Genomic DNA, 27,336 nt, shown 5'->3' with positions numbered 1-27,336 from the left:
TTGCTATTATTTTATAATATATTGAATAAAGTGAATAAAGATTGGTCTGCAAACAAAACAGAGTCTTTATCTTTAGACGCTCTCAGCTAATAGAGTGTAGGCTATATTAATGTGTTGAAGTCATGTAAAATATGATTTGTTGGTAAGACTTTATTTTAAGGAAGTATTGTTTTTTGTTCAGTAAATCTTAAAATACAGACCTCTGTATAATTATACCTGATTTATTCGCTATGTATTAAGCTTTGCTCTAAATGAACTGTACTAAAATGCAGAATTGCAGGTCTGTTAATATGCCAACTTGCATCCTATATTTGTAAGTAAAGATCATTCATAGCTTTTTAGTAAAGGAAAATAAGAGGAAATGTCGCATGGTTGTTTACAGGGTTTTTTCGCAATCAAAATGTTTACATACTGAGAAAAATGTTTTAACAACAAAATTTTAAATAAGTATTAAGGACTTTCTTATATCATAAACAAGGGGTTTAATTGTACATTTTTAACTGTTCTCTTGGAAATTTTCTTTGTCTGCTAACTTCTTTTAGATAATTACAGATTCAAAGAGCAACTGCCTAAAATGCTTTCAGTTTTTTATTTTTAGCTCTCTCATTCTTTGTTGGCATCATTTATTTAATGTTTCAGATTGCTGGGCAGCTGCTTAGAGGAGTTAATTAAAGAGTGTTTAAAGAGTGTTTAGCTTTACAAAGCTTTGAAACTAGCATCAACTAAGCTTTTCTCAGAGTTGTTGCAAACAAGCCATTGTTCCAGCTAACTTTAGGCCCAATCCCATTTTACTTTTAACCCTTGTTTTCGAGTGTAACCCTTAGAAGGAAGGAAAAGGTGTGAAATCCTGCCTCTAAGAATTCTCACAACCCTTTCAGAACCTGATACAGATATCTAACTACAGCAGTGAAGCGCTAAAATTCAGTAATTTAGCTGCTGGTTAACTAGTTAACTTTAGGGCATCAGAAAGGTCTTCAGAAAGGGGGGAGATGGTGCAGTACTAATTATTATTGTCCATTACGTAATTCCTCTGTGATGGGGAGCTGAAATTAGGTTTTATTAACTTTTAGTTTATTTTATTTCATTTTCTGTTACACTTTAAATGCTGCAGCCTCGGCCATGTGTTGCACCGCTTAATTTTTTAATGCATGTTATAAAGAAAGCATGACAATGAAACTACACTTTAAACTACAGTGATATAGTGGATATCATAACCACTATATTACCATTTTATCCCTCACTTAGGACATAACACACACATAGGACATAATACTACGAGGCATGCATGGGCAAAACAAAGGGGTAGGGCTAAGTGGTAGGGCCAGAAAGGGAAATGGGATCTGAGACCTTGTAAAAGTTATTTTATGGGTTACCAAACTTTAGCATGATGCTTCTTTCCTTTTTGTCAGAGTTGTACAAAACAAACCTGATGCATTACCTTGTTGAATATACTATTTACCCTTTATGTCTTTGGAGATCAGTTCATCTTCCACTAAATGAATTATATAGAGAGTAACAGAAATTCTGAGCAGGTGTGCCCCTAACCTTCATATGCCACTGTATATAACTTTTATATATTTACAAACAGATTATATGTTGGTGGACTCCAGTTCAAAGCTGTACAGTACATCAAAAGTAAGAGCCTCCAGGTTAACAGACTGCAGCAGAGGATAATAATACCCTGCCTCGGCTAAAAGAGCAGCAAACACCAGAGCAGGAGGAATAATGCACTCAGGCACCGCAGCAGCAGCAGCAGCAGACACAGATAGTTTAGGTGGCAGGAGCACCTGTTTACAATCTACAGCATGTTGTTGATACTACGGCGGTTAAACATTCTCGTCTTGCTTTGTTTTGGGGCAACGCCACAGACACAACAGATGTGAGATTCAGACAAAATATGCCGGGTAGTGCTGAGGGTCAGGGAGTTGGAGTAGACAGGGCGGGTCTGTGTGTGAGTGTGTGAGTGCCTTTATAAAATCCTCCTCACTCTTTAAACAACTTAAGACCCTGTCTACACCTGATCATGTGATCAGATGGCTGCCATCTCAAATACCATCATTTTGCATATCACTTGTTATCTCTCTACGCGAGCAGACACAGTGTTTAGTAGGGCTGTACCCAACTGAGAATTTTGGCCATTTAGGAGCAGTTCAAATGTTCTATCAACTGGCCATCAGAAATTCCCCCAGTTTAATCCTAAATTAATTACCCACATTTAATGTGGGGCCACCTTATGAATTTGAGAAATAAGAAAATAGATAGCACACATTGATTCATGTTTAAATTAAGCTTGTATAGATGGTTTAATTTTTATTTCTTCTTAAAACATTAAAATAACACATTTACAGCACTGACCACTATGAAATATGGTAAAGTTTGGGCACCCCTGATCATTTTCATGATTTAACTTAATAAATCATTGGTTGTTTTGATCATCAGTTTCAGTTAAATATATCATATAGCAGACAAACACATGGATATTTGAGGAGTGAAATGAAGTTTATAGGATTTACAGAAAATAAGCAAAAAATCTTTAAACAAAATTGTATGCATCAATTTGGGCACCTTTTGCAGAAAAAAACAGCCTCTAAACGCTTCATATAGCTTCCAATGAGAGTCTGGCTTCTGGTTGAAGGTATTTTAGATCATTTTAATTTACAAGACATCTCCAGTTCAGTCAGGTTTGATGGTTTTAGAGCATAAACAGCCCGCTTTAAATCACACCACAGATTTTCAATCATATTCAGGTCTGAGGACTGAGATGATCATTCCAGAATGTTGTCACTGATTATTAAACATTGTTGTCAAGACTGGAATCCATGCCTCTTACCTTTAACAAGCTTTCCAGTACCTGCACTGATCACACAGTCCCACAGCATGATGAACCACCACTAAATTTTACTGTGGGTAGTGTTTGAAGTGTTTGTCTTGGAATGATGTGTTCTTTTTCCGTCATGCATAAATAACCTCCCTCCAAATAACTCAATTTTAGTTTAATCAGTCCACAGCACCTTATTCCAAAAATAATGACTTGTCCAAATGTGCTTTAGCATACCTGAAATGACTCTGTTTGTGGCGTGTGCTCAGAAAAGGCTTCTTCTGCATTACTCTCCCATACAGCCTCTCCTTGTGCAAAGTGCGCTGAATAGTTGAACGGTGCACAGTGACACCATCTGCAGCAAGATGATGTTGTTGTAATTTTGTTTAAAGAATTATTGCACACTTTCTGTAAATCCTATAAACTTCATTTCACTTCTCAAATATCACTGTGTTCATCTGCTATATGATATAATTGCTGATCCAAACAACCAATGATTTATAAAGGAAAATCATCAGGGTGTGTCCAAATTTTTCATTACACTGTAACTAATGTCTCTTTCTCAACAGGATAAGCAGGCTTATTAGGCGACTGTACTTCTTCTTATTAATATAAATAAATGTTAGCTGTGAACAATAAATCAACCTTTATTTAAACTCAGAGTAAATTGAGGTTGGCCTTTATTTACAATGTAGCCGAGCCAATTCATAGAGTAGGGACTGTCCAATAAAAAAAGACCTAGCATTTTAGTAAGATATATAAGAGTATAAAATGAGATATAAAACAAGTAAAATAGATATAAGAGTTTAAGAGTGTGAATCATAAAATCAATTTAAAAAACGAACAAAAAAAAAAAAACATATCTGTGCATCCTGCATAACAAACAGCTCACAGGTCTAAAATAAAGATTGTGCTGCCTCTGTTAGTCAGTTCATCAGTTTGAAGTGAGTTCCCGTGTTTAGTGCTGTTAGAATTCTCCTTTAAAGTTGCTTTTATCCTCTCAGTAAAGTAAAGTAGCATGTATCTTTATGAAATGCCAGCACAGAAGGCTACTGAAGTAAATTTAAACTCAGTTATAGATTTCAGTGATGGAAAGACTGTAATAAAAGTGGGAGGCGGTCTTAGTTGGTAATCCAGCTAATAAGGAATTGGACTAGTCAGGAAGAGAGAGAAGAATCAGAGAAGAATCAGCTTCTTACGCTGCTGCAGGGTGACACAGGATCTAATCTGAGCTGTGTTAATGATGTGGAATGTTTCACTGCTGTGAGCTATGAATAATGTAACATTGCTAATGTGTGACTCATTATGTCACCCTGTGTGCTCTGTGTGACTGTTTTTGCTTGTGTTTGTGTCCAGTTTTCCCACATGATCAAACTCTACCATGCCTTGGGTCCAGAGAAATTCCCGCTGAACGAGCAGACCTTTTTCCCAAACCACACACAGATGGTGAGTGTCTGCATCTATATGTGCATGTGTATATTGACTTCTGCTGTATCTGTGACATCTGGGGACATGGGTACAATCCCACTCACAATCCAGATAATGTTAATAATAGGCTGTAGATCATAGATTTGCGGTACTAGTTTTTAAAGTTAAGACCACGTAGATGGCTATTCTTTTTTTTTTAACTAGTTTACATGGTTGCCCCTGAGGAGATACACTGTGTGCATTAACAGGCTACACAGAGGAAACATCATTCAGTTGAATCTGCACTTGCTATGTGCTGTTATTTAATTGGCAGATATAATATGTACAATGTTTTTGTTCTTGTTGGATGCGCTGTGTTTTTTTTTTTTTTTTTCTGAGTGTGCACACATTCATAAGTTCATTAACAGTAATGCTTGGAACCGTAAGATGGATCCCCACCCTTTCTCTGCATTGCTCTCCAGTACTGTGTGTGTATGGAGGAGATGCTGGATAAACCAGCTCTTGGTCAAAAGTTTGGGCACCCTAGAAATCAGCCAGCTGTCCAGTATTGTGTGTGCATGGAGAAGATATTGGACCAAGCAGCTTTTGGGCAACATTTTGTTCACAGTAAGGAGAAGCTTTGGACCAACTATATTTATGGCAAAAGTTTGGGCACCCCACATGTTGTCTAGAAGTTTGTGGACAATGCTCCGTTAGCCAGATGTATTGCATTTGCACAGGTCAGCCATCTTTACTGTACTGACTGTCCATGGGGGAGCTTTTGAGCAAAGTTTTTGGAACCCAATAACAGTGCTATAAAAAACAACTTGATTTTCTCATAGATTGGCAATCTTTACATTCTTATATCATGTACATATCAAGTAAATGTGGCAACAAGTTTTTTTTTTTCAGTTTGTGTGGAAGTTTCCTGTGCATGGTATGACTTGATTAAAGTTGATCACTGTACAAGGAAAAACATACAAGAACAAACATGATTTGTTTATTTCGAAACTGATATAACATATATACAGTCATCCTGTCCAGTTTCAGACAGGCATTTCAAATAGGAATTTTATATTTAAAATATCGACATACATTTTGTTAAATATGACATGTTCACAAATGCAATTTTCATTAAATCTTTATTATAAAAATATAAAACACAAATTAAAAATCAAAACATTTCTGTAAGCCCCTATGGGAAATTGTTTACCCCTTAGGAATCGGTGTATACACACATCCTCACACACTCACTTTACATAAAGTCTCTCCTGATCATTCTCAGCCTTTCCCCTAAAAACATCCAGGACTGGATTGACTGGAGTGCGTGTTAAGCAGACAGTATTTTACATTAGCATCACCCAACCCACCCACATTAAAGTGACAGAGACTATGGTGGTCCAGAACATGAGCGATGACACTGCGACAACAGATCAGTGGTAGTGGATTATTAGATTAAACCCTGCCATTGGTGTTTTCAATGACCCCACACGTTTAATTAAACTGTCCAGCTCATTAATAAACCCCTAATTAAAGTGGGTTTATTAGAGCAGAGAAAGCTCTTAACCTAAACATGCAGGACAGGGGTACACCAGGATCTTGGATTGAAACCTTTTTTCCAAAAGTATTGATAAACAATAATTTGGTAATGGGTAGCTGATAAGTATTGTTTATGTCTGTCGTGTCATCCCGGCCCAAAGCACCTTAGTCCCTTTCAGAGGAATGGACTGAAGATACTGTGAATAATCTCAAAAAATAAAAAAATAAAAGGTTAGTGACAAATCACAATTATTTGCATCTTTTCATTTGAAATAGTTTAATATATTTTACATATACAGAAATACTTTAGAGCTAAAACCTCTGTTTATGCAGTGACGTACCATCAATTTGCTTAACACCAATAACTACTAGTTTAAGATGCATTGGCACTGTATTTTGTTGGTAATTAGACATATCTGGCATTGATTTCCGGTGTTTCAGCTTTTCATATATTATTTGCATGAAATGTGTGATCTTATTCTAAGTACATAATAAAAAGGTTCATAATAAAAAAGCCAGATGATAATTGTGTGGTCTACACTGTAAACCAGTACTTTTTTTTTATCTGCACTCAGGGCCACCACCCAACACCAATCGATATTTTGGCTACGTGCCAGATCCCAACACATAGAGCTAAAATGTGAGCCACTGGGGGTGTCTCTGAGGACCAAAATGAGAACCACCGTCAACCAACCTTAAACTAACTCAGAAGGTGTAATAATCCATTGTAACATTATTAGTGCTCATGACATACAACAGAGGTTTCAGTCAGGTCACTGTTTCTTAGCTTATATCAAACAGCAAGAGAAACAAAATAAATTGCATCTATTGCCCCTCTCAAAAAAAATAAGTGTTCCCCAAAATTTGTGCTATAAGGTTCATTTTTGCTGCATTTTCTTGTAAAAAATATATATATATAGAAATCTTTGATAGATTTTTTTGTGAATATTCAAACAAATACATCCTCAATACATGAGATTATACTATGGAAATTGAACTCTACAGCACAAAGCAGGAGGCAAGCAGAGATTTCATAAATATATAGTTTACAGCAGAGGTATTCAAATCTCAAACTGTAATTATTACAGATGGCTAATTGGACTGGTAATGGAAATGGTTGGCCACTTTCTACCAGGCCTGGTAATGAGAGGGTGAAAACTGTAGTTTTCAGACCTCAAGAACTGTGGAGAACTGTATATCTCTGTATTACAGTATATATATATTGTGGAAATTTGTATATCTGTGTATACGCACATACAGTTATTCATATAACTCTAAAATCATTATAATACAATACCTAAGTGCTTCTGTGGGAGGACCGTAAAGTATTGCTTTCATAAATTATTACCTCGCATGAACACTGCCCTCTGATTGGTTTTTAAAACGCTGTTGTTGAGAATCACGTGTGCTGTTTTAAATGACGCTGTTTGTTGGCACAATACATTATTTTTTCTTTGCCAGAGATTATATACGGCATGTAACACTTATTGCTTTATAGAACAACACTGGAAGTATCATTCACCTTATACGCAACTGTGATGTTGAAAAAGCGCCAGCAGTTTAGAAAGCAAGTTTAGTGCATTCTCAAAAGACCTAAAGGGGGACACAAGAAATTGCAAGGGAAGATTTCTTGATTATGAACAAGCCTTTTTTTATTTCATTTTATTTAATCTGATCTGAATAGTTTTGAAGGAATATATAGTGCTAAAACTTAAGAAATCAATATAATCTTAATTTATTATTTCTGTATGTACAGTATTAAAGTTAAAGGCAGCTTTTCTGATTATTTTAATGGCAAGATTTTTCCCTGATACAACTCTTGTCTCTCCCTTTAATGTGTCCTTCTGAGGGCGGTAACAGCTCAGCGTGTCTCTGTGGACAGCAGAGTGCAGGTAGGGTGACCACAGCGTGACCGTACGCAGTAGAACACAGGTATTGTGTACACTGAAAGTGCTTTCACAGGCACCTGTAAAAGTTGCCGCAGTCTGCAAGACTTGACCTACGTCTCCATATGGATAACTTTTTTTTTTTAAATGAAGGTTTGAGGGATAGTAGAAAGAAGCCAGGTTTTAAAAGAGAGGGAAAGTGTGTGGAAAGTGCTGGGAGTGTTCAGGGGTCAGTGGTGTTGACGATGGTTTTGTCACGTGAGATCATCCCCCGGTACCAGCTACAGTAGCCCTCTTTCTGTTGGATGCAGGCATAGTGGCGCGACTGGTAACCAGGGTAGCCGAAGTGGGACAGCATGTCCGTCCACAGGCACTCGTTCTTTGAGGTCACAAAGCAGGGCAGGTAGTGACAGGGCTTAATCTATAGAGAGAGAGAGGAGCAAGACTATAGAACTGTAGCTTCAAAGCAGAAAAAAAAGATGCAGACTCACTGTCTTTAAATTTTCTTGCATATTTTTGAAAAATGGTTCTTTTAACACTCAACAAAGTGATTGATGCAAACCAGTAATTTGCAAATATAAATATGATTCCAATACCATTAAGTTTTCCTAGTTTTAGTTTTCACATGCAGGAGATCTATTTAGAAAATGGATGTTGTTTTCTTGTAAAACAAGAAACCATATTTTCAATTTAGTCCCGGACCATTAAAATATAATGTATAGTTAACATTTAAAAATTTCCAAAAAGTCTGTGTTTAATGATTAATGATTAATGCAAATCATTATTTGACGTATAAATGGACCCCTGAGTGTTAATTTGTCGATCATGTTTATATATGACTGTGTATTTCTGACAGTAATTACAGTGAGGCAACATTAAAGGGTATATTAACAGAGTGCAGTGCAGATGTAGCTTTTTTTTATAAAGCACCAGACAGGTAATTCACTCCCTCCACAGGGGAAGAGAGGTGATATAAACAGGTTTATGAATGTATGTGTGTGCCTGCAGTTGATTACAGATATTGATGCGAGTGTCACACATTGAACTGTTACTTCCTCCCAGTTTGAAGGAGGCTTTTCAGCTTTTTTAGCGCTTTGAATAAAAGTCAAGCTACGCTTACTGTAGCTGCAGAACTGATGCACCATTATTTGCATCTTCCTTCACTTAAGAATGCAAATGCAAATGAATCACATTCATACGTTTAAGGCAGATGCTGGAGGTGAATGGCAGCAATTTATTGAAACACAAGTAATTCAAAAACGTGAAATGCAGGAACACAACAGGTCGGTTGGTAAAGCGTAATTTCCAGATGGCTTATGAATATAAAATTTGATGCTTGTCAGTTGTGGAAAAGTTCTGTTCCTGTAGAAAGCCAGTTAAAGGCCGTAAAAGGAAATGCCTCTTGACACACACCTGTACCCAAGTCTTCAAAGGACTTGTCTGTGCGAGAAGGTTCATGTTAAGACAGGCAGAAGTTCTGATAGAAGGATGTTTCAGAAATACCTGTAAACTTTTTGTGACTTAAACTTGGTGTATTGCGTGCAAGAACAATACACATGCATTAGAATTTATACTATTCAGATGCATTACTTGAGCACTTGGTTGAACATTAAGCCTTTTGTGACTGAAACATTTTGGCCACGTGGGCTCGGCATGCAGCAGCACTGAATAAGTGTTTACTGAAAAAGCAGGCGGAAGCCAAAGCAAAGTGTAATGATATGGTATGAGTACCAATGAAGCGTGAGGCTAGCATTCAGAAAAACAAGCCAGTATAAAAACCTGCACACTGGGTCCTGCATGCACGCAGAGATTTAAAACAATAATTTCTAGTAAGTCTAGAAAGTCATTCCTTGTACTAAACCAGATTAATTTTGTTACTTACAAAGAAGCTTGTGTGTTGGGTATATATTTGAAAAGAGGAGATTGGCAATTATATCTATAAGTTGTCTTTTATATCTTATATATTTGTAGGTAAAATCTACATTATACGGATAAAACAGTAAAACAGATAATAATTATTTATCATTATTTACACACAATACAGCACATTGTATTGTGGTATTGTGACTACCATTCCAGCTTCTACTTCAAATAATGCTTTCAATAAGTGCTTATTTAAAATTAATTGAAACTCATTAGGAATTTTGTAAAACCTTACACCAATCATTACCATCCATTTTTCACCCCTGTTTTACTAGCAGGAAAACTAGCTAGTGGTTTCAGCAAAGTGCCTAGTAAAATGTTTCAGACTAAAAGCAAGAAAGTGTATGTCCAATATTTAATCAACCATTAGCTAAACTACATGGGACAGGTTGCACAGCAATCAAGCCCTCTTATCCTAGTTTTACACAAACAGGGAAAGTAATTACCATCTATTTAAGTGCTTTAATAGCTCCTGTGGAGCTGTATATCTTTCTGTTACTTTGCAAGCTTTGACATCTGTAAATCTTTTAAATCTCCATTTTCCATCATCCATTTTAACCCATGTGTTTAAAAATAAGGACCACATCAGTTCAGGGCAGAATAAAGGCTCAGCTGCAGTTGATCATGAACCTACGTTATCAAACTGCTTTACATGTTAACATGAGAGGCTTACAGCTGTTATCAGGGGGCTACAGAGTTAAGTTTCACCACATACAGTGTACACCAGCTTAGGGTTTTATAGAAGAGAAACTGGGATAAGAGTGTGTGTATATGGGTGGCACTGTGTTGGACTGTGTTTTAGGCTGTCAGAGTACTGTGTTGTGTTTGAACAGAAATCTGTCCCTGGCTTTGCCCCTCCGGCTAGTGGCGTGTGGGCGGTCGCTCTTTTGCCCTGTGTGCTCCAGCTCCTTCGTGCCTGGTGCAGCACAGCCGCCACTCACCCTGCAGTTGCAGCCCAGCTGGTAGCGATGGTTGATTCCTTTCTTCTGGGCGAGGGACAGACGCTCCCACCTCTCGTTGAAGTTACACAGCCCCGTGTAGACCTTCCCATCATACACACGGCCTGCCAAAGAGATGAGAGTGATTAGTGCTGCCCCAGAGACTATAATGTTTATATGTTAAAAAATAAATCTATCTGATCAAACTTATCTGAGAAGTCTGGGCGAGGCCTTATATTCTAACATTCATGCTTAATCCACACCCATCATTCACTTGCTGTTTGCATTAGTTTGATGGCATATAATACAGTACCAAAGGAGCAACATACAGCACTTAAAAATGATGAGTTTCTTTGATTTTACCAAACTGAAAACCTCTTGAATATAAATCAAGAGGAAGATGTATAATCACAAGCCATCAAATCATTTTTGCACCACCAGGAGTGTCATAAAAATATCCAAAAGCAGTGTGTAAGACTAGTGGAGGAGAACATGATGCCAAGATACATGAAAACTCTGATTAAAAACCAGGGTTATTCCACCTAATATTGATTTCTGAACTCTTAAAACTTTATGAATATGAACTTGTTGTTTTCTTTGCATTATTTGAGGTCTAAAAGCTGTGCATCTTTTTTGTAATTTCAGCCATTTCTAATTTTCTGCAAATGAATGCTCTAAATTACATTTTTTTTTTATTTAGGTTATATGTTGTTTGTAGTTTATAGAAAAAAAAACAAGAATGTTCATTTTACTCAAATATATACCTATAAATAGCAAAATCAATGAAGTGGTCTCTTAATCTTTTCCAGAGCTGTATGTGTGTGTATTGTGCTTTTTAAATGGGAAAGTAAAAAAAAATCTGTCTCTACCTGCTCAAACTATGTTTCATTCTATCCAACTGTAAAATTCATGTAGCTGTAAACAGCGCTCAGCCTGCTGCATCACTTTAGCAGATGTTGCCAATGTTTGCCAATAGGCCGCAAATAAAAATAGTTTAAATAGTTTACCAACCACTCTAAAAGCAATATGAGTGGCATTCATACATCCACACAGCAGTAAATGGTAATAAACATCTGTCTACAGTTCTCTAATATGTTCCCCAGCCCTAAATGAGATAAAATATTATTAAAGGCTGTGCATCATTCCCACACTGAGTACGTAGGGTTGGGTATCACATGCGGTATATTTTTAAGCATTTCATAATCAGTATGTTACATAAATACATCATATTCAGGTCAGATGGGTTTAAGGCCTGTTAGCTATGGTAAACCAATCTTGCACTGTACCATTAGATTAAACGGCCTCCTATGTCTCCATTCTCCAAAGGTCCTTTAGCTGTTTATATTTAGCGTTCGGCTGTTTACGGCTTATCACCTATGACAAGATCCCAACCTCTGCAACAGGTGCACCAGCCCAGCACTGCTCTGGAGCCACGGTGGCATGGCTGTAGACTAACCCCACGGCCGTGTGCCGTGTTCAATGATGGCTTGTGAACGAAAAGGTCAATATCAAATCCAAATTTCAAATGTTAAGCACATGCTTCCAATCCAATAGACATTGTTACTTACAAAATGTTACTTAATTTAGTTAATTGGGTATAACATTCGTTTAGATTTTATATTAGAATATATAAATAATTCAGGTCTGAAAGCAATACTGTTAAAAGTCTACCAGATATTATTTTTTTTCCTGTGCGAACACACACACACAGGAGTCTAAAGAAGCAGTGATCAACAGTGTGGGGCTTTGTATTGATCTTAACCTCTCCAGCTATTTCTATATATTTAATCAGTGGTTTAGCAATCAGTCATATAGCTTGAACTCACCTGTGATCAAGTACTGGTACTTGTTGATTTCAAACTTGACTCCGCATAAGCTCTCTGAGGCATCTGTGTAGATGTGTTGGACGTGCTGCATTTTGTTGAATCCTTTGTACATCTGTACAAAATAAAACAGAACACAGTGTTAAATGTTTTGAGCTGTGTGAAAAAAAGTTGTCAGAGTGCTTGATCCAGTTCCGATCCTTCGTTTTTATCTTTCTAACAGACCCTAACCCTCTGGCCTCTAAATTCCATTAACAGACATTTTTCACAGCCTGCTGCAGTGAACAGCATTCTCAATAGCTAACAAAAACAGTTTATATTCTTCAATGTGAAATTATTTTACAGTATATTTGCATAAAACTTAACCTAAAATACACTATATGGACACATACATTTTTTTTAATTAAAGGTATTAAAGAAAAAGCTGGTATCAATACATTGTTTTTACAATCAGTGTTGTATTTATATATATTTATATTGTATTTATATAGGATATTTAAATGTTTTTGTTTTACAATTCTAATGCCTGAATAATTGTATTAATTTAAATCTTATTGCTCAAGAGTTATTCTGTAATTCTGTAAAAGTATTACTATGTTACAGTACTATGCATAAACATGTAGAATATATTAGAATGACTTAAAATTACAATATAGTTCTTTATTGCAATTATTTCTCAGTAAATTGACAATATATTGTACAAAAAAACAAACTGGTTATTATGACAGGCCTAGTTGCATGTGAGGGAAAGCTTAGCAAAGTATACACTTTATTATACAGTGCAACTGCCAACAGCTGCCAACAAAACTCTTAAATCTTGAAAGAGCATCAGTGAGTTCAGGATGTTGGCTGATTAACTCTCCACCTCATCCAAAACTCCACAGCTCATCCAAAAATGACTGGATGTAGCTTCATCCATTCAGAGAACACTCTTCTTCAGCTCCATGGCTCTAGCTCACACTTTATCTGCTGTAGAGCGTTCTATTATATTGGCAATGCTTTTTTCTACAGGCTGTGTGAATATATTTAATCACTGTCTGGATTTGGCTCACTTTTTCTTTCCATTTTTTATTTATGCTGCTTAACCCTTGTGTGGTGTTCATATTTTTGTTACTCGTTTACTTTGTTATTTGTGTTTAATTGAGCAAAATTAAGCAATTTTACATTAAAATGCTTTACACATGCTTGCTTCACCTAAATTGCAAGCAATATAAACAGCTTACATGGTTAATATTTGCTCTTTACCTTTCTTATGTTACATTTCTTTCAAAAAGTGCAATTTGTTTTTATTAGTTTTTAATAAAATATAAAAGAAAATGAATCTAACTCAAGATATGAGTAGAAACTTTGTTTAGTTTCAAATTTACAAATGAAGCAATGTTTATTAGCCCTTGGCCAAACATACTGTATGTAATATAAATGTGTGTGTGGGGTGGGGGGTGTACAGTGTGTGTTTATGATATATGTTTCTCCAAAAAAATGAGCCAATGCTAATGAGTTTGAGTTAGAAAAAATATTTTTTTAGTATCATTTGATGAAAAATGAAAACCCGAATGAATGACCCAAACACCACACAAGGGTTAAACCATTTGAGGAAAAACAGTCACGCAAAACGTGTGGGCAAGTTTAATAGCTCTATGGAAACTTTTAAATATGTAAAAAACATCAGAAGTGAAACACGTATCCAGTATAATTTGAATGCAAATGTATTTCTTGTGGTCACCAATCTTCCAGCGGGTTTTAATCCCAAACTATTCTGGAGCAGAAATGAGTTGGATCAGGTGGTGTGGATTAGGACTGGATTTAAAGTCTGTGGGAAGTTAGCTCTCCATGAGGAGGGTTGGAGACTACTGATCTTGAGTATCGTTTTCATTTTAAATCTTATAATGGCCCTTTCTTCCCTGACAGAGCCTCATTACAAGCAAATTATCTGAGTTTTCAGCAGCCACAGATGTTTACATACTCGTGTCCACATACTGGAGACATGGGCTCTGTCCTGCACTCTGCACCTGTCTAAGTCAAATGACTCCTCTTGCCCTCAGTCATGCACTTGGAATGTGTAGCATTACGTAACCTGGTTAGAATACTATGCCCTTCTATTTAATGCTTTTTTTATGCGTTTTTGCCTTCCCCATTTTACTGTTCCAAAAGAACACAGTGAACCTGTACTAGGGGTGGAGTAGTAATGTAGTAGAATAGTTGTGATATATATTAGTTGTGTAACTCGACTGTGTCGTGGAGCACGACACTCCTTCTGACTTGCCTTCATCTGCTTGACTGTGTAGCGCATTGTGCCAAAGGGTCCGTCCTTCAGTGGCTTCTTCCCCACCACTTTGGCTCGGATCACTGCAAACAAAGCACACGAGTACGTCCTGGTTAATATCGTACAGACAGCCTGAGTCACATGCACAGAGAGCAGTAGCAGGAACCCAGATGCTTCTGATTAAACAGAACAAAGCCAGAGCAGCAGCCGTAAACAGATTCAAGAAGCTGTTTTTCCACCATCTGAGCTGGAGGATTGGATGCTGACAAAGGTCAGCTTTTGCCTTTCAAAACCTAATCAAATTCATTATATGGACAGGACGGATTCTAGGTCAGCAGCCAGCATTCTCCGTTGTCTCGAGGCCGATTTCCCAGAAAGGAATTAAGCCTAGTCCTGGACTGCATAGCATTCTGAAGAGACTATATTATATTATTTTATGAGTACTAGGGATGCAAATTATCGATTAATTCGTTAATCATTAGTTGATTGATCTTATCGATCGACTTTCGATTAATTGATAAGCGGCGTTTTTACCTGAATTTTAGTGTTTCAATAGGGCCTTTAAAAATACCAGCTAAATAGTTAAAACACTGAGCTCAAAAAGTATATATTATATTATGATAATTATATTGTATTATATTATATTATATATTCCTCAAGTAATTATGCATTAGGAAAAGAAAGCAGACTTTTTATGGTATAAGAAAATACATTCTTTAATTTAAAAAAAGAAATAAATTAAGGACTGGCTCAGTTTTTGCGTTTTTGTACCATTAGACATATTAAAAAAAAAAAAAAAAAGAATAGAAGAAATTAAATAGAGAGCCAAACAGATTATTATTGAGCCTATAGATTATGAAGAAACTGCATCTAGGCTATTAATTAGGAAATCCTCAACAATCCTCAATGCAATGAGATCCTGAAACCCTGTACTGTCAACTGTCTTGATTGGCATCAAATCTCTCTTGATCATGCTGCATATCCTCTCTGTAATGTCCTCCGCCCTTCTCTCATCACACGCTCGCGCTCTCAGTGAAACTGTGACGGCGTTCAAATGATAACTGAGTGAGCTAGTGGAACTATTGTATTTCAATACCGCATTACACAGAGAACATTTGACTTCTTTGCCTAAATTAACAATGTTGAAATGGTCCCACACCGCACTTATTTTCGCCCGCTTCATTTTGTTTTCAACCCTGGTCTCTCGCGAGTCGTGTTCACCTCTCGTTCTCACGCTCTGTTCAAGTTACTACAGTAGCGCCCTCTAGCGATTAATCGCGAGTAATACATTTTGTTCGAGCAACCTCTTGATCGACAATTAATCTAAAGTCGATTAATCATTTGCATCCCTAATGAGTACACTATTATACAGTTATACTTCTGTGTCTCTGCAGTTTAACAGTAAAGGTATCAGTGGGAACACATAGCTTGGCGAACCAGTCACAGTTGCTGTGATCTGCATCACTGAGATGCATATAGTTCTGTTTTTGAAGAGATACGTGTCAGGCTATGCATAGACTGTGGCGCAGATCCACCCCTGATGACCTAGTGCCCAAGTGCAAAAAACATTGTATCTACACTTTTATGGCCAAGTATTTTCTATATATCATTATTACTTAGAACATAAGATATTAAAAAACATATATTATATATTAGGGCTACAACAATTAGTCGGCGTAATCGACAAATTATTTGACTATAAAAAAATAGTTGATGCAGAATTTCATTATCCACATAGTTAATGTGTGATGGAGTGAGAGAGAGAGCGCACATGAGAGAGAAAAAAATGCGAGAGAGGAAAACACATACACATTTAGTAAAAGAGCAACAAATCCTGAGCATCCTGATTGGCCTTTCCTCATGTTCAGCTGGCACATAATAAGGTTTCAGTGTTGGTGGGAGAACGGTGTGTTTAAACACCATTAAACACAAACACACACATTTAACTACACAATACTCTACAGTCTGTCTTTACTAGTTCTGTACAATGTTAACACAGATTTTTTTTATATTACCCGTGGTGAGTTAGATTACTGAAGAGAGCTGCTGAGGCGAGTTTAAATAGGCTTCACTCCTACATTAGTTAAAATTAACGTTGATAAGTGGATAAGTGTTAGAGAGATACTGTACTCTGTAGGGGTGGGCGATATGGCTCTAAAATAATATCCCGATATTTCATGGTATTTTCACGATAACGATACTTTTGGCGATATGACAAAACACTGAATTAGAATTAGAATTTTATTATTGCATGCAGTATAATATGGCTAATTGAGATATTTAAAATAATAATTTTATCAGATTTGTAACAAAGTCAATGATCCAGAATGTCATGATACTAATAATGCACTCAAAATATCTCCATATATCCAGGATTAAAGTAAAATAAATACTACTGGACAGATATAATCTGTATCTAGTAGATATATAATGGGGAATGAGAACAGTGTGATTTTTTTTTTGCTAAAACGGCAAAAAAGTAGTACTTTGATGTGCTAATTAGGGGTGGGTGACATGGCATGATATTTCAGGGTATAATATTGTTCACGTTATTCAACATTTTTGGCGATATTATCACGTACGATACGATATGACACACCCCTAGTACTCTGTCTACTCCATTAAAAAAATATATATTAGTATCCTGAAATCTCCTGAAAACAACATCCAGACTGTGTGAATGTTTCCTATAATATCCTTTGTAATTATTTGTTTAATATAGTTAAGTCAAACTATCAAAATGTACTGCAAAATTGGTCTTGGGGCTTAAATATTTAGCGCTCCTCACTAGTGGGAAGTACAAATGGAGGGTATGACAAACAATAACCGAGACTAATCAACTAATTGAACCAATAATCGGCATATTACTACTCGGCACTACTGAAATTGGCATTAGATGCAGCCCTAATATATATAATAAGTGAGTACGTTTAATTGAATTTACTGTGAAACATAGAGCTAAGCAATACTTGCGTACACTGGCTAACATCAGGCTGAGGAATGGGGGAGAGGGAGGGCCAATAAACCCCTGGACCTCTGACCACAGATGGCTTGGCATCAAACTTCAATCCCCCGATATAACCAACGCTAAATACACGAAGTATGTAGTTGTTGTAGTGACATATGCAATCGCTTAGTGTTTCAAGTACTAATATGATATACTATATGTTTTGTTTTCCACAATAGTAGTAAATATCATCATACTTCCCATACTTACAAAACATAGTGCTGTTTGTATAAGTAGTTTAAATGGAACAACTGCATTTGAATCAAGGAACAAAGATCTATGCACAGCTGCTATCCAGATTTTAAATAATAAAAATGCAATATGTTCTAAAATTATCTCTCAATCTACTTATTTTCCCTTTCACTGAGAAACTGAGGACTATCTCCTGCTGGATCAGAGAATAAGGGCAGGCTAGTCCTGCACCTTCTCGTGATCTCCTCATTCCACATGCGAGGCAGACCCATATGTGGCAGAGCAGACATCTGAACAGTCACAAGACTGAGATCTTATCTGACTGCATTTGACATATAAACAGTGGTGAGATAGGAGGAACAGACATAACATGTGTGAATGAGATGATTGGACCCCTTTAAAAACAGGTGGTTCATCTAGCCATGAATAGGCTTTTCTACACCAAGCATGTTTCTGCTCCCAAACACCCCCCTCCATCAGACAAAGTATAGGCTTCACCTGCTCCCCCCGACACAGGAAAAAAGAGAAGAAGAAGAAGAAAAAAGAGCAGAGAGCGAGGGTGCAGAGGTGATAGAGGATTCTTGTGGTGGCAAAGATGTTTGTTATCTTTCCTCACAGGAATTTCCTTCCCACATTTCCTTAAGGCTCACATTCCTCAGGCTGCTCCAAAAAAACAGAAGAGGCTCATTCTTCTGGCGCAGTGGAGAGAAAGTTCTGGCATTTTCTTTAGCGGCGCTGCTCTCTCTCTGTCCCCTCAGCTAACAGAACATGCTGAGTTAGAAGAGGCCATTCAGAGCCAGATCACTGATAGGCTTCATCAAGCATGATGTTGGCTTTAACAGTTGGCTTTGACACTCAATATAATGGCACTCGTATTGATTTAATACAATTGATTTAATTGCCATATTGTCAATGAGCTGAAAGGTTTATATCAGTATAAATCACAATTAGAACCACAGATTTACTACTGTGTGGAACATTAAAATGTCCATATAGGCTTCAAACGTTTTCCCCGTTAAATTGACTAAACATTCCATCATTAAGCACTCAAATATTCTGTGTAACAAACTGACTGACACTTTCCTACCATACTGTATGTAAATCCTGCTTAACAGTCTCCAGTTTGCCCCTACAGAACAAAGTGGACTAAATTAGGACACCCACACAGCCACCACATGACTAATTATGTCAGCTGCCTGAATACTTAAATTCTATCCAGTATCATGTGGACAAGTACACTTAGCACAGCACTGAAGAGCGTGATGTTTTTTTTGCCTGTATTCCACAACTTTAGCAGATCAGCACAAGTGACGTCCGTCCTATTCACAGTCCATGACTTCCTGCTTTGAACCCAGCCTTCAAAACAATGTTTTGGGTCAACTTTCAGATTCATGAACTCAAACTCCAAGACAGGACAGCACAGCCATCTGGCTGCTTCTGATGGCTGATGGCAATGGGAGAGTTCCTGAGCATGTGGAAAGAAAGCAGCAGCAGGCCTGATTCTGAGACAGAAAGTGTGTCCCTTACATAATTCTTCAGCTCTTCTGGACTCTTCCACTGACCTACACCAACCTTTCTCACACATTTCAGCCAATTTATCTGGCTTAGTGCTCTGACAATCATTTTATTTACTGCAAAAAGTTTTAAAGTGTATATTTTGTATACATTTTAATTTCATTATTTGCTTTTTTGAGTTTGACCTTTTATTATTTAGTCTCTCTTTGCTTAAACAGTTAGATTTTATTTTAGATTTTTAAGCAGTAGTAAACATTTAGCCTAATTTAAATAGAAAGTATAAAAATATTGATTAAACTTAAAATTTTGTGCCTTTTTTTAGCGATTTACAGGCAAGCCATCAACCCTTGCCTTTTGCTTGAAATGTACAAAAGGCATGTACTAATTCTCTTAACTAACCATAGGTGTATTTTGGGGGTAATGTAAAATAAACCGATCAGTGTGTCACTTGCCATTCCCTTTAAGAGTCTGGTGTGTCCGATCCTTCCAACCCTGAACTCCCACAACTATATCCACACAAAATATATATATATATAAAAAAAATAATAATAATAACAATAATAATAATAATAATAATAATAATAATAATAATAATAATAATAATAAATAAAATAAATAAATAAATAAATAAAAATAAAGTATTAATTGTCCTCCGAAGAGGGGGGGTGGTGGTTGGGCCAAAAAAAAAAAAAAAAAAGTCTGGTGTGTTCTGGCATTGGCAAATTGCTATTTTAAAGGTGCATTGCTTCTGCAAACGGCAATGTTATTTTATTCTGTGTTCTTCTTATTGTTGATGTAAATTTGGGTTTGCACACTGCAGCGTGATCTTGTGTTTGTGTGTGTGTGTGTAACGTCTATTGTCACTATTTTGTGGACTATTGTCAGGATTTTAATCAGTCAGTGGTGCACCTATGTTTTCTGCCACCAAGAAAGCAATACACCAGAAAAATACCTAAACACACTTAACTTCCAGATCATCGTCGTATATATATTCACAATTTCCGCAGCTATTTAAACGACGCAGGTGGAAGGTGTGAAAATAAACTGTTCACGTGCTTTAAGACAGGAATGAGCATCTCAATGTTTTCAGCAGACATACCCACAAAACAAAGTATGTCACAATTGGCCATTGTTTGACATAGGATGAAACAATGTGATGTACAATAACACTGTTGGATATCCCAATATTTAAACCAGAATATTGAAAAACAATGCGTTTTTACTGTAGCTGAAATCCTCACACTAGTACTGTGGGCCTTCATCTGCCTCTCTCCCTTCTGCCATTTCCACAGTTTATGTAATACATTCCTGCTAAGAGGTTTATGAGGTTTATGGCATACATATTCATGCTTCACTGAGCTGTGAGTTTGACTTACATTTCAGAACGTAGGTGGCAATATGCTGCGAGAAAGGTAACTGGGTTGTGACACAAAAACTGAATAAAATCCTTGCCTGAAGAAAGTGTGATTCAGAGGGGAAGTGAAACATTTGTATGCTAATCCGACACAAACATCAAAGTGACGTACCAGTTCAGTACAGAGAATTCCTGTGCAAACAGAAAGAATTAGGCTGAGTTTTAGCACGTTTGTACAGTAGCTTGGAATAGCTTGCCTTTTACTCAAGTAGCAATTTTCTCATGGAGTGTAAAAATTCCAGATGTGATTTAAGCCAGTTTGATTTTCATATGGATGACTGAGAGAGAGAGTCTTAATGAGCCTTGGAGTACCACTCATCTAAATTAGTTCCCCAGTGTTACAGACTGTTTGGGTGCACTTTGAATGCACTTTGCGGCAGAGTATAAACAATAAGCAGTATTGTACAGGATTAAGCAGCATTACAACCATCTGATTTAATCGACTGAAAAATAAAACAGAAGTAGTAAGCCTACAAATTGCTAATTGGCCACTTTTTTGCAAAGGTGCTTGTAGTATAAACGTTGCTTGTGGCTCTCAATACTGCCCTTCAACCAAACGTCGGTTTACACCTGACCTGACCCTGTATAAATAAATGTTCTTGCCAGAGACGGTCCTGCATGGTACAGTCCTGCCCAATCCACACCACCCTGTGCTCAAAACCCCTCACCCCCCATCTTAGCTGGGTTAATTTGGCAGGGTCTTAAACCTCTGAGGCCAAAGTGTAGTGCAAAACACTAATCTGGCGCAAGAAAGCCTTTTTTTTCCAGAAGCCTTCACTGAATAGACCATTTCAGTCCAGTGCCAAGTGGGTCTGTGTGCAAAATCTACCTCATTACACCGCAGCCTAAAACTATGTGGTGCAGTCATATAGGTGGGAAGTGGGCCTTATTTTACAAATTAGGGTAATTGAGAAAATTGTTACGTTATGTCCCTAAAGGTTTAACCAACCAACCTCTTAAACCTTGTGGAACCACTGGTGGTTCCAGTCTTTTTTGCCCACTGGTATAACTTAGGAACAACTCAAATGCCAGATTGCATTGCGTTGCTTTGCAGGTAATCAATTACTGGACAGTAATCCTTATGGTGAAATTAGTCACATAAAAGTCACAGAGCATAAGCGGTTAACAAAAGAACTGTATAGTAGACAAATAACAAAAGATAAAGTGTGACTGTCAAAAGCACTGCCCATTATTAAGGATTTTCAGTGTGTTCTGCCCTGGTTTCGAGCTGAAGAACTAAGTAGATCTCAATAGGAGGGGAACACTTAGGATGACATTTATGATTCATCGCCATGTTGTTGATTACAGAGTACTGGGAGCCTAAATGTGGCTGAGTCATCTTCCTCCGTGTCGCCTTTGAAGTTAAAAGATGAAGCATTTCATAAACACTCCGAGCAAAGCAGACAGCTGTACTGCGCCATTCATATTCTGCTGTAGGAGGACGAGTCATGCATCATTTCAATTAAGTTTCAACCTCAGCATAAACCTAAATTAAGCCACAGGTCCTCAAAGCTCTGTGAAGAATTAAAAGGTCGATACAGGTTTCACTGTATAACAAAAAAAAAGTGCTGAAGTCACATGAACCTAGCCCTATGCTCTCAAAGTTTGAATTTCTCAAAGCAAGACTGAAACTGGTCTCTATTAACTATTATCAGTGAAGAAGTAGAGTCAGTCCTCCCAAACATGCCTGAGAGAAGGTGTTTTGACACGATTGTTTGCACAGGGAATGCATAGACTGTATACCTGCCAATCTTCTTTTTGCCCTTTGCCAAAAGATTAGAAGACAAGGCCTACAAGCGTCATAATAATAATTCCACAGATACAAAAAAAAACATCATGCAAAACCTACTAGAGTTAGCCTGCTTGAGTTCATGCCAATGCATGTTTTCTTACATTTAAAAAACTATGCTTTCTTATTCATGAAGACCCCAAAATAAAATAACTTAGAATGGTCATACAAATAACATATTTCTCTCAAAAGGGAGAATTGGATATTATATTTGGTTATTCGTTGGAAGTGCTCAGTTAGATATTGGATTTAGTAGATGAGTTTAAACTAGTGTTCTCCAGTATCAGAACTGATGACCGCTGCAGGACTCAGAACTCTAATTGAGTACACCTGCTGTGTGTTGTTACATGTTTAACTATGGTGCTAGCATACATATTGATCCTGTGTCCTCTTGTTTCATCCGTGCACATCAGTCTTTAAATGGCGTCTCAACAGAGAACCTTCTGTGTGACTTATATACACATATATAGAGGCATCTAATATAGCTGAAGAACAATTTCACATTCTTAACGGAGGATGGTGCAAAGCTGTGGGAGTGAAGCAGCGAGGCGGCAGCAGATGCAGCGGCGTCGCTCAGAAGCACTCTGGGCAGCCGTTCAGAAGCAGAAAGGACCTTGAAAAAGGGATTTTCGCGGGGCTCACTAGTGCCTATGGCATCTTAAAAGAGCCCCAGTTTTTTTTTCAGGGCCAGGCAGGATGAGGGGCAGATTAAAGCAGATGAAAGGCAGCGGCAGATCCACAGCCTATATAAAAGTGGCTGAGGAAACAGAGCCCAGTCAGAGCGTATGCAATCTTAGTGATCGTGTTACCACAAATAAACGAGAATGAGAGTGATAGGATTCCCCTCCATGCTCGCCTGGTGCTTAACGAGGATGCAGAGCTATGTGGAACATCAGTGGTTAACCACAAGAGGGAGATGGAAGCTTTGCAATCATTGGAAACATTGGCCATATGTTTAAGAAATGCAGAGCTTCCTATTTTCTATGCTGCGACCTTTACTTTCAGCACCAAGTGGTGCGAAGGGTCATTTTCATTCCAAAAATGAAAAGAGGAGGAAAACTTAGCAGGATTGTGAGGGTTAACTTGGTAACAGTCCTTTTTAACACTCTTAAACAGTTTCTGTCTGTCAGCCACAACAGGCGAGATAGATATAGGGGTCAGTACAGTATTGTATGTGAAGTAGAGGATGGATAGAAGAACATATATATATATATATATATATATATATATATGTGATCTGGAACACAGCTTATAATAGTATCTCTCAAACACCCACGCTTCAGACCTCCTACATTTCTGCTCACCTAGTTTCTCTGACTGGAATAATCTAATAAAAACAGTAAAACAGTAAAAAAAACTAAAATTGTTTTTGTGTGCTGTATAAGGCTTAATTACTGTCATCCAATAAACTTGGCACTATATTACATTTTTGTAGTACTGTTTAATAGTATAGTAGTAATCCATACTACTGGTATAACAGCCTATACTAAACTGCAGTCAATGCACAGCTGAGCAATATGACAGTATTTATCATTGTCATTAAAATCTTACATTTAGAGCTGGGCAATATATGAACATTTTATTGTATTGTGATACATTTTCTTATCAAATCGACATTACAAAGTGTAAGAAACCCTGTTTAATAGCATAATGTGCCACAAAATGTTATAAAAATCACTATTTTATTAAGGAACGTATTTGAATAGCAGACTCTGGCACTGCCGATGCATGTCTGCTTGTCAAAACATCATAAAAACAATGTCTTTAAAAAATAAAAAAGTGTCATTAAAAAAATGTCTAAAAATTTTTTATTGTATCATCCAGCACCATCAGCACATGATTACATACACCAGGGGTGGTGGCTATATTGTTCATATATATACTGTTGAAAATATATATTTTATCGACAAAAATTAAGAAATATGTTGTGATATAAATGTTGGCCATATCGTTCAGCCCTAGTTACTTTACATCTGATAATAGTTTTCTAAGCATATTGTGTTTTTTTTTAAATAACAGTGCTACAAAGCATTTAAATATTTTAACAGTGCCATAGAAAAAAATATAAAACAATTTTATATAGATGTGTGTACATAAAAAAACAAAAATATTTAAATAAGTGGATTTAGAGGTTACTTAAGGTTCTTCTGTAAAAAAAAATCTCTAAAGATCTTTCAAAAATATATATATTTATCAAACTTATTACAAAAAAGGACTCTGCTCTGAGCAACTACTTGCTAAATGCTTTGCACCACAAAAGGACCAGGCACCAAACAACCACTAATCAAGATTTTCTTATTCTCTAGAGACATTAAAACTTTTTCAAAGCCATAATTCTCCTGATAAAGTAATGAAAGCTGAACTTTCTTTCTACAGCAGAGAAAAATCCATGTACTCCAGACGTACTCCAAAATAAATACTCAAGAATGTGAACTTGTTCTCCACCTATGAAGCAGGTCACCAAGCAGGGTGTTGCTTGCTTGCATAACCATGTGAAGTGAAGTTACGCAGTCATTATGCCCTAAACTTCTTAAGAAATATTAAACTGGGTAAATGTTAGGACCAGTGAGCCAACAACTGGAAGGTCAGGAGTTCAAATCCCAGGGCAGCCTGTGTTCTCCTATAGCTGTGTCCTTGGGCCAGGCATCCAACCTCCCATTGCCCCAGGCTGTAGTGGCGACACTGCTGCTCCCACACTGGGCACAGTCAGACAGCACAATGACCAATTTAACCCGTCTCAGCAGATCTTAACATAGCGTAACTTAACTTAGTTCCTAAACTACTGCTTTCTATGTGGGAAGGCCGTGTTCAAGCTCAGAGACTAAGGCTGCAGTCTCCACTGTTTATTCCACATATGGGTGGAGGTGTCCAGCTTCTTGTAAAATCACCAGCCAGCTAACTAACTGTCTGCCCACACTTGGGCAAGTGGTCATTTGTCCAGCCCAAAAAAAAAGCAGAAAAATAAGAAAAAACACACATGCAGCCCACTGGGACATGTTGCCATGGCTACACTTAACTCTTCTTTCCCGCCGCAGTGCAACACTTCACTTTTTTTACCATCATGACCCATTCACACACTGATTTCTAAACACACAATGGTGTACTGCTGTTCACTGGTGTTCATAGTCTGAGCACAGTGTGGAGTTTACATAAAAAAAAAAAAAAAAAAAAAAAAAAAAATATATATATATATATATATATATAATGACAAATAAAACATATGTTTTAGAAAGACTATATAGCTTGTGGAGAGAATCTAGCACTATACTATACACACTAATTAAGTTTCTGGAGGAAAGGTAAATGTAAACTAGGGCTAATAACTTTGGTAACAAAATTAACAATATAACAGCCACTTAAATTGCTATATATACACCTACAAACTCCTGTTCCTAGCCCTGGAGAAAAATAACAAAAAAAAAAAGATGCAGAGCTTTCAGACCTCCAAAAAGGCAAAGAAAACAAGTTTTAAGAGTTCAGAAATCAATATTTGGTGGGATAACCCTGTTTTTTAATCATAGTTTTCATGCATCTTGGCATGTTCTCCTCCACCAGTCTTACACACTGCTTTTGGATAACTTTATGCCACTCCTGGTGCAACAATTGATGACTGAAACTTTTGATGGTTGTGATCATCCATCTTCCTCTTGATTATATTCCAGAGGTTTTCAATTTGGCAAAATCAAAGAAACTCATCATTTTTAAGTGGTCTCTTATTTTTTTCAGAGCTGTATATATATATTACAACAGTATTTGTCAATGAGTGATACGCTATACCAGGCAGATGGCAGATTACAATAATTGACAAATACTTTTTCAGGATTGTTAATACTGTTATCAAGTTAATATCAGCCCTAGTTTACATTTACCTTTCCTCCAGAAACTCAAGCACTGTGTATTTCAACACAACACATGCAAGTTGGCTACACTTCCTCCACAAGAAACACAGTGTTACACCATCCAAAACAGAACTTTTGACTTTTTAATACAATTCACAAATTTAAATTTCAGATATTTTTTTACTCAAGCTAAAATAATTCTGTGTAAGAATCTGAGGTGTTGTGGAGTAGTCGTGCTAGCAGAGACTTACTGTGCTAACTAACTAATACAGAATATTATCCAGCCCTAGATACATTTCCCTTTCCTCCAGGAACTCAAACACTGAGTAATTCTCCTCCGAGCAACACGTGCTAACCTAGCTATAACCTGTTACACCTGCCTTAACCTCACTCAGACAAGTCACAAACACAACTGAATCCCAGGATTCAGTGTCAGATTTTTATTTAGCTACGCAGTCTATTTCTGTATGAGAAGCTAAGCTGCTGTTGTGAAGTATTCGTGTTCTCAGAGTCTAACAGAGTTAAACGAGATCATCAGAACTCGAGGAAAAGCCCAGCAGTGCGCGCGCGCTCTCTCAGACTCAGATAAAGCGGCTCTTACCGATGTCGGAGTTGCAGTAGGCGTCCTGCGGGTGCGCGGGCGCGCACGAGCACGCCTCCGTCAGCAGGTCCTCCCGCAGACTGCACAGCAGCAGCAGCGCGCACAGCACCTGGTAGCGAGGCTTCATGATGGAGGAGTTACTCAGAACTGTGCGGGTCTCTCTCTCTCTCTCTCTCTCTCTCTCTCTCGAGGCTGAGTCTCTCTCTGACTGAGTGTGAGTGTGTGAGTGTGTGTGAGAGTATATATAAGGGTGTGTGTGTCTCCTCTGCTCTTCTGCTCCGCTCAGAGTGCGGCTTCATATAGTGGAGGAGCAGGAAACGCCCCCACCAGCTGCTGCGCGCGCGGCCAATCACCACAGCCCAGCTGCCATTTAAAAATAACA

The 27,336-nt window shown here is 37.4% G+C and overlaps 2 protein-coding genes across 2 annotated transcripts in view; one reads left to right on the top strand and one right to left on the bottom strand.

The window, feature by feature from the left end:
- The window catches only part of syn3 (synapsin III), a 219,342-nt gene that overhangs the window by 91,351 nt on the left and 100,655 nt on the right, over window positions 1–27,336 (top strand). Inside the window, exon 6 of the mRNA XM_022671547.2 lies at window positions 4,175–4,264. Within this exon, the coding sequence (XP_022527268.2) occupies window positions 4,175–4,264 (90 nt within the window). The remainder of the gene's footprint in view (window positions 1–4,174; window positions 4,265–27,336) is intronic.
- On the bottom strand, window positions 5,210–27,248 carry LOC103027234 (metalloproteinase inhibitor 3). Its single transcript, XM_007256038.4, has 5 exons — window positions 26,955–27,248; window positions 14,598–14,680; window positions 12,338–12,449; window positions 10,515–10,636; window positions 5,210–8,071 (listed from the first exon to the last, which is right to left on the bottom strand). The coding sequence occupies exons 1-5, from the start codon at window positions 27,079–27,081 to the stop codon at window positions 7,874–7,876; spliced, it is 642 nt and encodes a 213-aa protein (XP_007256100.3). The 5' UTR covers window positions 27,082–27,248; the 3' UTR covers window positions 5,210–7,873.

This window comes from Astyanax mexicanus, chromosome 2, assembly GCF_023375975.1.
Source record: "Astyanax mexicanus isolate ESR-SI-001 chromosome 2, AstMex3_surface, whole genome shotgun sequence".
In the NCBI taxonomy this organism is placed as follows: domain Eukaryota; kingdom Metazoa; phylum Chordata; class Actinopteri; order Characiformes; family Acestrorhamphidae; genus Astyanax; species Astyanax mexicanus.
The sequence above is the reverse complement of the archived record's forward strand: the minus strand, read 5'-3'. Positions and strand labels throughout refer to the sequence as shown.